The sequence below is a fragment of the Aquarana catesbeiana genome, linkage group LG12 (assembly GCF_042186555.1).
Source record: "Aquarana catesbeiana isolate 2022-GZ linkage group LG12, ASM4218655v1, whole genome shotgun sequence".
In the NCBI taxonomy this organism is placed as follows: Eukaryota; Metazoa; Chordata; class Amphibia; order Anura; family Ranidae; genus Aquarana; species Aquarana catesbeiana.
Genome location: NC_133335.1, coordinates 221,064,831 through 221,077,182, shown reverse-complemented (window position 1 = coordinate 221,077,182; position 12,352 = coordinate 221,064,831). Strand labels below are relative to the sequence as shown.

The following is a 12,352-nucleotide window of genomic DNA, read 5'->3' as shown; positions in this document are numbered from 1 at the left end:
GAAAGGTTTTCTCTCAGGATCTTTCCATTCATTCTTTATGGCCTCAACCAATACATCATGGACTGGGAAATCCTTCCTTTTTTGTTCCCCAAGACCTTTGTACATTTGGTCATGGAGCGATAACACCTTCTTTTCTTCCTGAATTCCCAAAGTGGTGTGAATAGCTCCCAAGAGCTCCTCCACTTCGTCCAGGGAAAGCTTATAGCGAGAGGTTTTTGTGGATTCCCCATCCACCTCCTCCACATCCGATTCCCTTTGAGAATCTGAAGCGGTGCTATCTGGCTCCTCCTCAATTTCCACTCTGGAGCCCCCTGGTCTCTCTCCACTAACAGAGGGAGTATCCACTGGGCTAGGTGTAACACTCTGCTGCACTGGTAAAGGACTGCTTTGGGCTTGCGGCAACTGGAAGCTAGAAAAGAGTGCTTTAAAGGACTGAAAGGTGCTAGAAAGCTCTTTGACGGATGCAGCAAGATCTGTACCCTGTTCTGCTGCCTGTTCCCTGACTAATCCATCAATGCACTCCTTGCAAAGTGCCTTGGTCCAGGATTCCCCCATACTAACTCTACAAGAGGGGCATTTTTTCTTTGAACCATGAGGCGACTTGCTTTTCTCTGTGGCTTTCTGAAAAAGAAAGAGAGAGTCGCCATAAATGCCCAATCCCACCAGTGCTTTTACAGAGGACCACCAGGAGTGCCCCCCCCAGGACCAACCACCACCAGGGTCCCAGACACACTCCCCTTCCCCCCGACCACCAGTGAGGGGAGAACACCCGTGAAGCTATCGGGATTTAGGTAAGGGAACACCACCCCAGGGTTCCACTTACCTTAGCATGGCTGGTGCTACTGTCTCCTGGAGCAGTTCTAGAGACCTCTGTCTCAGACATGTCCGCTGAGGATGGTGGTCGATCGTTTCCCCCGACAGCTGACTCTACAGCAAAGCAAGAGGGTCGCACCAGCCGAATGCTCGGTCCGTTTTCTTTCCCCGCGTCCGGAACCGGAAGACGCGGAATCGTCGGAAGTGCCCGCCCTCGCCGGAACTGACGTCACCCGTCATCCGACCCGGCCATAGAGCTTCAAACGCTGGCTGCTTGAACAAGCAGGAGAGACTCAGGCACTTCCCACAGCGCCCCCCTGGGCAGAAGAAACACGGACCTCCTCAGCTGTCTCTTTCCCCAAGAGAGGCTGAGGCGCGCCAATTCAGTTTTAAAAACAGGTAAGTATGGCTTCCCCAGCCTTTACCTAACTGAACAAACAATAGTAGAGGGAAAGAGCTAGAGAGACCCGACTCCCCCTCTTCCTCACACAAAATCTTTGGCTTCAGTCTCCCTGACTGATCCGCCACGGTTCCCAAGCAGTGTCTCCCCACCGGAGGAAACACCTGAACTGAGGGGCCGTTGGGAGGATGAGATTTAAATATTGAATTGGAAGGCGGTGTTTCCTAAGAGGGGAGGAGCCGGTGTCTCTCTATGGTGCTGTCCTGAAAGATGAATGGGGAAAAATCAAATATTCCCACAGACACTCCTAAACCTTTTGGACAGTCTTCCCAGAAGAGTTGAGGCTGTTATAGCTGCAAAGGGTGGGCCAACTCAATATTGAACCCTATGGACTAAGACTGGGAAGCCATTAATGTTAATTTGGGTGTAAAGGCAGGTGTCCCAATAATTTTCAATAGTGTACATTACACACCAAGTGAGGGTGTCAAGACAACCGTCCCATCAGATTTTCTTGTCCTGTAGATAGGAAGCAGCAAAATACTCCATGACACCAAAACAGGAAGATTCCCCTTCTATCCCTGTTCTGGTGACAACTCAAGATTTTAGCTGTTCCTTTATGACTTCCTGGGACAATAGTTATGAGATCAACCCCACCCCCATGTAGTCAGACAGCAACCAACATCCAAACAGGGTTTTAACTGTTCATCACCATCCAACTAAAAAAAGTTTTGGCTTCAGATACAATAAGCCCTTACTTCATATTTAATAATATTTACTCAGAACTGTCTCCCTTCTAGCAGTTTCTGTACTCCGTGGGCTAGGTTTGCATATTGAAGCTTCAAAGAAGAATTTTACAGAAAGTCACATTCCCACGGTAGAATGCAAAAGAGGATTTGATTAAAGTTGCAGAAAAGTCAAGACTAGAAAATAATGGATCCCAGCCATACAAGTATGGAGCAATATGTCAACCAAGGAGTCTCCATCGATGAGCACTTCCTGCCTCAGACAAGTGACCACTGAGCCTTTAGATCAGGGATATGCAATTAGCAGACCTCCAGCTGTTGCAGAACTACAAGTCCCATGAGACATAGCAAGACTGACAGCCACAAGCATGACACCCAGAGGCATGATGGGACTTTTAGTTTTGCAACAGCTGGAGGTCCGCTAATTGCATATCCCTGCTATAGATTGTAAACCTCAGACATGAAATATGAACAAAGCATATCCCTCTATAGTGAGTACTTGTCTCAATTAAGAGCACCCAAGGTCATATTGGTTGGCTGCTTTGTTCCTCAAGAGCACCCAAGGTCATATTGGTTGGCTGCTTTGTTCCTCAATTAAGAGCACCCAAGGTCATATTGGTTGGCTGCTTTGTTCCTCAGCATGAACAACTTGATAAGTTTTCCTGACACCAAGAAAAGAGGTGACAGGGGAGGGATCTCCAGCTGATTGACAGCCTTAGCTCTGTTCCTTTGTGCTGTGGGGGGGGGGGGGGGGGGGGGGGGGAGTCTCTTCCATCCAATCAGCTCTCCCCTCATTGAGCTCTGCAGAGTGTCTTTTCAGCTGCCTGTCCCTTTTTTCTGAACTCAGCCAAGCTTTATAAATTCAGCACTTTGAATGGATGTAAAGACAGCAGATAAACAGGTACAACTCATGGAGGATGATTTGTTTCATCTCTATCACCCGATAGCCCGTTCACTGGATCTATGTAAGGGTTTACAACCACTTTAATGTGGAACTCCACAAAGTCAGCAGCTACAAATACTGTATCTGCTGACTTAGTATAAGAACACTTAGCCCCTGAATCCAGTGATGTCCTCACAGTAGATTTTTTAATAGGCTTTGGGTGCAGGCGCTGTTCTGCCAAAAACTCCAACCACATCACTTTCAGTGACTCTCCAGCAGCAACTGGAGATTTTGACGAGCTAGCCGTTGTCACAGACCACCAACAGTGTATACTCTAGGGTACATGGTACGTTGGCTTTTTCACAGAACGCTGGGTAAGGAGGAAAAGTTGTCCCTGCCTTGGAGGCGGCCATGTTATTGGTTACTAGCGGGCAGGACAAACATGTCCACTCATTAGATCGTGTACCATAGAGTACACTGTCTGTTCTGTGAAAACAGCCAACTCATCCAAATCTCCAATTCCTGATGCTGGAGAGAAAGAAAGACATCACCGCTCTGGAAAGATCAATCTGGAACAGACATCTTCTCCATGCTGGAAGCAACAGGTGTCGGCAATGCTTATAATGAAGTAGTGAGAAAAAGTCCTGGACAGCCGCACTCAAGATGTTTAACCTTTATTGAATGATGATCATAAAAAAAAAAAAAACAAACATGCCACAGCAGAAAAATGCAGGAAAGCTGATGCATTTCACACTGTAGTCCGTGCTTAATCATAGCTTGTAGTCAGTGTAGTGTGATTAAGCACAGACTAGTGTGAAACGTGTCAGCTTTCCTGCATTTTTCTGCTGTGGCATGTATTTTATGATCATTTATTAAAGGTTAAACATAATTTTGAGTGCGACTGTCCAGGACTCACTACTCCTGATGCTGGAGAGTCACCGGAAGCAACATGGTTGGAAATTTTGGCAATTGAGTTTTCAGAAGAATACCGGCATCTGATTTAAAGGGAAACAGGCCTTGTGGCTTCACAGCCAGGTTCCTACAGCACATGTGCCTTGTGAATGGTCCTGTAGTCTTCTGAAAGTGTCCTACAAGACTACAAGGGAAGATGGGGCCGAAGTTCTGCATGGACCTGTCAAAACCAATTACCTGCCCCACCCCCCAAAAAAAGTGTCATGTGGCAGGGGGAGGGTGCAACCAAGCAGAGCTTTCCTTTTGGGGTGGAGCTCCACTTTAAGCAATCTCTAAAGAGGGAACTCCTATGGACTACCAGTAGTGCAGGGGAGCATTTTTCCCACTGGCCACCAGCAGCAAGGGTGGGCACGCTAGTTTCCATTTCTTCTGGCCATCGTTTTCCCATTACTGAAGATTATTAAAGCAGCCCTGGGTGTCAAATACGCCATGTACACCACATTTCTAATTCTCTCATCCACAATGTGCTGCTCTCGACAATAACCCATGAGCTGTAGATATTAGCAGTTCCCGAGACATGAAAGTCATGTCAAGGGTTCCTTCATTTTAAGGTTGAGAACGTAACCCGAGACCGTATACAATGTGTCCAATCCAAATATATACATTAGTAACATACCAAGATGGTAAAGTCATGGCCGCAGCAGGCAGGGCAGACAGGTGAGCTCCCAGAAACAGATTTAGAGGTTTATACCCCCCAGACGTTTTTCAGAGGTCTTGTCTTCCCAACTAGTGTGACCATGACCACCATCTTGGTATGCTATGAATGTACTATTGGATTTATCACGTGTTACACTACACAAATTATACGTCTGATACCCATTTTATCAGAATCAGACAGTTCTAAGGGGGCTCGTCTACACCAGGGGGCCACCAATTCAGCCGCTGACATCAAAGGGCCACAAATAATGGTTAATTATATGTAATACTTAAAAATGACTGGCAGAGCTAATAGAGGAAATGAGGGTCAGAGTGGACATGCTACATTGTGGCTGGGGATGTGCTGCAAAAGACAATACATATCTGGGAACATGTAGGAGGCTAGCAGAGGTCAATGCTATTACCCTAATGGGTGCTCAACCTGTGGCCCCTCCCGCTTTTACGGAACTACACTTCCCATGAGGCACTGCAAGGCCGACAGTTACAAGCATGACTCCCAAAGGCAGAGGCATGATGGGACTTGTAGTCCTGCAACTGGAGGGCCACAGGTTGGGCACCCACGCCGGTGTTCCATCAGAATTGGTAACGGAAGTGACGTTCTGTCGCCATCTTGCTACACCCCGCACTCCTCCACAGCAATGATACCCCGAGAAGGGGGAAAGCAGACATCTTGTTACACCCACCAGAGTTTTGCATTCCAAACTTGTTTAACAGGAAACGGAGCATATATGGTGAAATACAGTAGTTAGAAATCCATCAGACTGTTTACATGTTTAATAATAAAAGCAGCACTGTTCTGTCACATTAATAAACCTGTGAGATCAGCAGGTTTGCCGCTGCTTTTAAAATTCAACATCTAAACAGTCCGGATTTCTAACTACTGTATTTCAACTTATAATCACAGTTTCCTGTTAAAAATAACTAAAATGCAAAACTCCGTGGGTGTAACAAGATGTGCGCTAGCCCCCTTCTTGGTGTATCGTTAATGTGATGGAGTGTGGGGTGTAGCAAGATGGCGGCAACGGAACATCACTTCCGTTACCAATTCTGACGGAACACCAGTGGCGTAATCAAAGTGCCCACTACAGACTGCTGATGGAGGGCTGCACAGGCACTAGGGGGGTCTATACAATATTTGTGCCATGTAGGAGAGGTGGGCCCCCCTCAAGCTGTTAGGCTCCGCCCCCATGTTTTTTTCCTATGCATCTTTAGGGGAAGGTGTGAGATACATTGTAACTTTTATGAAGATGTCTAAACACATTGCTGCTCGTGACAGCCAGGCTGCTGGTTTGAGGTCCCCCCTCCCCCATATTAGTTGCTACAAGTTTCCCCTCCACTGTTTTTTCATCACGCCGATGTTTAAGCATTCCTATTGACTAGCAGGGATCTCCAAACTACGGCCCTCCGGCTGTTGCAGAACTATACATATACATCCCATGAGGCCTTGTAAAACTGACATTCACAAACATGACTAGGCATAAGATTGTAGTTTCTGAACTGGAGGGCCGTAGGTTGGAGACCCCCTGGACTAGAGGATGAGTTGGCTAAGCTATGCCCTTCCACTGCATGCTTGCATGTAAACCTGAAAAAAAAAAAAAAATTCCAACATAAACCTGTAAAACCAGAAGATCACATGGTGATGCATTTAGACAAAACAAATCCCTGTATAAGCCACAGACACTACAACCCGATTGTACATCCTCCATTAGACTGTCCAAAGTGACCCAATATGAAGACACCTAAACAACCCATTAAGGCAGACAGACCCTTGAACTACATGGTTGATGGTTCAAGCAGATAGTATAGTCTATGGTCAGCATAAAGTTAATTGCAGGGACCTGCCTGGATAAAAAGTGGCCAGCCCTTGCAATACTTTGATGCTGATACACCTAAAGACAGCCATGCATTGTTACAATCTGATTGTAGAACCTGCTTTAGATCCATTTTTATATTGTGAAAGATAATGTTACGCCAAGTAAATTGATACCCAACATGTCACGCTTCAATGTTGCGCCCACTCATGGAATGGCGACAAACTTTTACCCTTAAAAATCTCCATAGGTGACATTTAAAACTTCTACAGATTGCAAGTTTTCAGTTACAGAGGAGGTCTAGAGCTAGAAATATTGCCCTTGCTCTACCGATCGCAGTGATACCTCACATGTGTGGTCTGAACACCATTTTTATATGCAGGTGCTACTCACGTATGCGTTTGCTTCTGCACATGAGCTCAGCGGGGTGGTTTAAAAAAAAAAATATTCTTATTTTTTTACCTTTTATTTTACATTTTATTTTACATTTTTACACCGTTTTTAAAAAAAATGGTTTCACTTTTATTCCTATTACAAGGAATGTAAACATCCCTTGTAATAGAAAAAAAAAAAAAAGCATGACAGGACCTCTTAAATATGAGATCTGAAGGTCAAAAAGACCTCAGATCTCATTTACACTAAAATGCAATTAAAAAACTCCTTAAAGCTATGGGCGAAAGTGACGTTTTGACATCGCTTCCACCCTGCAATGATATGGAGACGGGTGGGGGGGCCCCATCTTCCCCTCACTCGTCACCAAGCCAGGGACAGAACCCGATCACCGGCGGAGGGCGCCAGAGAGGCAGGAGGGGGCCCCCCCTATCCCGCCACCGATAAAAGTGATCTTGCGGCAAATCCACCGCAGAGACCACTTTTATCTTGAAGCAGACCACCCGCTGAAGAGGATACCGGGGTTATGGTAGCTAGCTGCTGCCATAACAACACTCTTCAAAGTAGCGATGTAAAACGACGGCAGGCGGTCTGGAAGTGGTTAAGCTGGCTATAGACGGTTCAAAACTCAGCTGCTTCAGCAGATACTGGCTACGATTTGAACCAGGCATGGGCAGGCTGACTGTACCCAAGTTGATCTATTGATAAACTTGGGAACTAGCATACCAGATGTTCACATGCGATTATTGCCAGCAGCTATAGCTGCTAGCAATAAACCCCATGAGTTCTCCTGGCAGGGACAGCGCATGTGCCGCTGAGGTCAGCATGCAAAGTGAATATCTCCTGAACCGTACATTTTAGCTACAGGTAAGCCTTATTCTAGGCTTACCTGTAGGTAACGAAAAAATGGCTATACAACTGCTTTAAGACAAGAAAGCCAAGCCCAAAAAAATGCATAGAAAAATGCAATGCAAAGGCAATGCTAAGTGCATCGCAAAATGCCTTCAAGCGTGCGTCAAAAGCTCTTCAAATTCATTCCAACATGTGGTCAAAAACACAGCTATGTGCAGTTTCTGGTGTGAAAAGGCACTAAAGGGGTGCGGTGCATTTGTAGCGAGTTCCCTGCATTTGTGATGCAAAAAAATTCAGCATGCTCTTTTTTTAACTGCAACAATGTTAACCATGTCCAAAGGATTACCTTTATTTTGGATTGTCTAGGCCAGGGATATGCAGTTAGTGGACCCCCAGCTGTTTCAAAACTACAAGTCCCATCATGCCTCTGGGTTTCATGCTTATGGCTGTCAGTCTTGCTATGCCTCATGGGACTTGTAGTTCTGCAACAGCTGGAGTTCCGCTAATTGCATATCCCTAATCTATGCAGGTGGAGTGCGCATATTTAGTGTGAAAGGGCCCCCCCCACCTCCCATAGTGAAAAAAGTCAGCAGCTACAGTATTTGAGGGGGTCCAAGGCAAGTTCACCTAACAGATTTCATGTAAAAAAAGTGAACATACCCTTTAATAACTCCTATTTAAGATTACAGATCTCAACAGCCACACATGCATCTCCTTTAGACCTACCAAAAAAGGGGTTCATGTAGTGCAAGATAAAAATGTAGGTTCTCATTTTACATATTTTTGTCAAGTCTAGATCTGATTGTACAGATTGCAATGTGTATAGGTGAGCCTTATATAGGTTTTGCGAGGACAAGCCTAAAGTGTAGAATCACACCCTGTACTGCGTTCAGCAGCTTGTTTGCTGTACCTGCAGGAAAAAACAGGGAAAGTCCTTTTTCAGAAATACAAAGTGCTACGGAACCATGCACAAAAAAAAAAAAAAAAAAAAAAGTGCTGAGTTTCCTGATGCATGGGGGGGGCGCACAGGGGTCAATGGTACCCCTCCCCCCCCACCCCGTGTCTAAAAGAGAACGAGTGTAGGCATGCAGTTTATATGTTCCTGGACCCACTATTGCAGGCATAAGCAATTAGCGGACCTCCAGCTGTTGCAAAACTACAAGTCCCATCATTCCTCTGCCTCTGGGCGTCATGCTTGTGGCTGTCAGAGTCTTGCTATGCCTCATGGGACTTGTAGTTCTGCAACAGCTGAAGGTCCGCTAATTGCAAATCCCTGCTGTATTGCATACAATCCATCCCTATAGTATTGGATCAGGCCGGCCCTTCCATTGATGGCAGAGCTAAAAAAGATTGTACAATCAGATTGTATAGCATATGAGCAGCTTAGAGGCTGATTGTACAATCTCCTTTAGATTTGACCTTCCCTCTTGGAGTGTAAGCTCTAAGGAGCAGGGCCCTCTGATTCCTCCTGTATTAAAGTGTATTGTATATGTACTGTTTATCCTCAAATTGTAAAGCACTAATAATAAATAAGGGGGTAAGGACCAGTCTGATTGGATGCAAATTTAAAAGACTGGACCAGTGTCTCTACACAACAGACTGCAATCTCCATGAGCAATCAGATTGCACAGTGTGTGGTGGCCTCTTCTGTATAAAGCAGCCTATGCCAGGCTAAGGCCTAACAGAAGGGAAGTCTCAGCCTGTAGGATGAGGATCGGTGTGGAGTAGATTGGAGTGTCAGCTCTTCGGCCCAGACGTCACGCCCGGCAGGGATTGGGGGGGGGTGACATGTCTACACAACTAAGTACACGTCAACCAAACTTAAAAGCCCCGCCCAGTGGTAGATTCAGCGCTCCCTGATTGGCTGACGTATCCCTGCGTGCTCGCTCATTGGCCGGTCCTTCCTGTCACTCAGCACAAGTGACCCCGCCCAGGTGTGCCCGGATTGATGGGAAAGGGGGGGGGGGGGTTGCAGAGATTACCGCACTCCTCGGCTTTATCATAACGAGCGATAGATAGAAGTCACCCCGGCCCCCCCCTCCACCGTCCACACTCACAGAACTCCACCAGCAGATAGTCGTTCTTCAGCGCCTCCTCGAACGTGTCCTTCTTCAGCACCAGTACGTGGTTCTCCTCCTGGATGTCGGCCTGGACCAGGAGGACGACGGCAGCCAGCACGGCGAGAGCGGAACGCAGCATGACTGAAGACTCTCCGGGGTGTACGGGACGTGGCGCTGGGTTGAAGGAGGCCCGCTCTCTGCGCATGCGCTTTATATCGGCGGGACAGCGGCTCGTGTTGAGCTGTGACTGGGCCGCGCTCCGCTCCCGGGCTCCGATAGGACGAGGGGCCGGGGAAGGGGGCGGGAGGAGCGCTGATTGGCTGGTGGGAATGCTCTGTCAGGTGATGCTCCCCGCCTGTCCGCTTGCCCGGAGTTCCTGACAGGACCCTCCTTCTATATGTATGGACGTGACTGGGGGAGCATAGACACCCCACCGAGACCCCCTCCTCCCCCACCCTACTACTACCATTCTACGTCAACTGTCCTCACAAGGATGAGGTTGCCCATAGCAACCAGTCAGCTTCCCCATAACAACCAGTCAGCTTTCCTCATAGCAACCAGTCAGCTTGCCTACTGTCCTGAGAGAAGGTGGTTGCCCGTAGTAACAGTCAGCTTCTCCATAGCAACCACTCAGCTTCCTCATAGTCAGATTGCCCACTGTTTGTCTTGAGAGAAAGAGCAACCAGTCAGCTACCCCATCACAACCAGTTAGCTTCATAGCAACCAGTAAGCTTCCCCATAACAACCACTTAGGTTCCTCATAGCAACCACTCAGGTTCCTCTTAGCAACCAGTCAACTTGCCTGCTATGTGTCCTGAGAGAAGGGGGTTTCCCATAGCAACCAGATAGCTTCCCAATAACCATTTAGTTTCATAGCAACCAGTTAGCTTCATCATAGCAACCAGTCAGCTTGTCCACTGTGTCCTGAGAAAAGGGGGTTGCCAATAGCAACCAGTCAGCTTCCCCATAGCAACTACTCAGCTTCCTCATAGTAACCACTCAGGTTCCTCTTAGCAACCAGTCAGCTTGCCCGCTGTGTGTCCTCAGAGAAGGGGGTTTCCCATAGCAACCAGATAGCTTCCCAATAACAACTTGTTTGCTTCATAGCGACCAGCTTTCCAATAGCAACCAGTCAGCTTCCTCATAGCAACCAGTCAGCTTCCCCATAGCAACTACTCAGCTTCCTCACAGCAACCAGTCAGCTTCCTCATAGCAACTACTCAGCTTCCTCATAGTAACCAGTCAGGTTCCTCATAGCAACCCGTCAGCTTCCCCATAGCAACTACTCAACTTCCTCATAGCAACCAATCAGCTTCCTCATAGGAACCGCTCAGGTTCCTCTTAGCAACCAGTCAGCTTGCCCGCTGTGTGTCCTGAGAGAACGGGGTTTCCCATAGCAACCAGATAGCTTCCCAATAACAACCATTTAGCTTCATAGCAACCAGTTAGCTTCATCATAGCAACCAGTCAGCTTGTCCACTGTCCTAACAAAAGGGGGTTGCCAATAGCAACCAGTCAGCTTCCCAATAGCAACTTGTTTGCTTCATAGCAACCAGCTTTCCAATAGAAACCAGTCAGATTCCTCATAGCAACCAGTCAGCTTCCCCATAGCAACTACTCAGCTTCCTCAAAGTAACCAGTCAGGTTCCTCATAGCAACCAGTCAGCTTCCTCATAGCAACCAGTCAGCTTCCTCATAGCAACTACTCAGCTTCCTCATAGTAACCAGTCAGGTTCCTCATAGCAACGAGTCAGCTTCCCCATAGCAACTACTCAGCTTCCTCAAAGTAACCAGTCAGGTTCCTCATAGCAACCAGTTGGCTTCCTAATAGCAACCAGTCAGCTTCCTCATAGCAACCAGTCAGCTTCCCCATAGCAACTACTCAGCTTCCTCATAGCAACCAGTTAGGTTCCTCATAGCAACCAGTCAGCTTCCCCATAGCAACTACTCAGCTTCCTCATAGCAACCAGTCAGCTTCCTCATAGCAACCAGTCAGGTTCCAGAGACCCTGTATCTGTCTCTTCACACAGGGAGCCTGTCACCGGCCTAACACTGCAGGTAAAAGCTCAGAGAAATCCTCTCTATCACATGGAGGGGATTTTCTTCCATATATTATATTTTATTGACTTGTAATTTGAAATAAACTTATGTGACAACACCAGGAAGAGTGTGCTGGCCCAGCTCCTCTGCCCTGGAAGAGTACCTAGCAAAGTGTCCTCTCCCCTCCTTATCACCAGAACTAGTGTTCCCATTGGAGGATTTCCCCTTCCCTAACTGAGCCCTTATACCAGAATGCGGCATCGCCCTGCGGTAATCCATCGCCACACATCAGGTCCAACGCTGCCATCTTCCCTTACTACGTCTTGTGGAGCTGACCGTCTCATCCGGGTTCTTGTATCCGGCACCCAATTGATGTGCTGCCAGGTCTTCCCTCAGCTGATTTTTTCCCTGCTCCTGCAGCCTCCAGGGATAAGTAAAAAAAAAAAAAAAAAAAAACGTTTTTAACCACTTCAGCTCCGGAAGGTTTACCCCCCCCTTCATGACCAGGCCATTTTTTTGTGATACGGCACTGTGTTGTTCTACCTGAGCATCTCCCTCTATAGTGTCTACTTGTCTCAATCCAGAGCGTTATTTTTGTCTGCTGCTTCGTTCCTCTGATATCAACATGAGTCACTTCTGACAAGTTTTCCTGACACCAAGAGAAAAGAGGTGACAGGGGAGGGATCTCCAGCACACAGCCTGTGATTGACAGCCTCAGTTCTGTTCCTGTG

The 12,352-nt window shown here is 47.2% G+C and overlaps 1 protein-coding gene across 1 annotated transcript in view; it reads right to left on the bottom strand.

Moving 5' to 3' along the window:
• P4HB (prolyl 4-hydroxylase subunit beta) overlaps positions 1-9,795 on the bottom strand; it is a 44,069-nt gene extending 34,274 nt beyond the window's left edge. The window contains exon 1 of the mRNA XM_073606729.1: positions 9,579-9,795. Coding sequence (XP_073462830.1) covers positions 9,579-9,786 — 208 coding nt within the window. The 5' untranslated portion in view covers positions 9,787-9,795. The remainder of the gene's footprint in view (positions 1-9,578) is intronic.
• Positions 9,796-12,352: the final 2,557 nt, after the last annotated feature.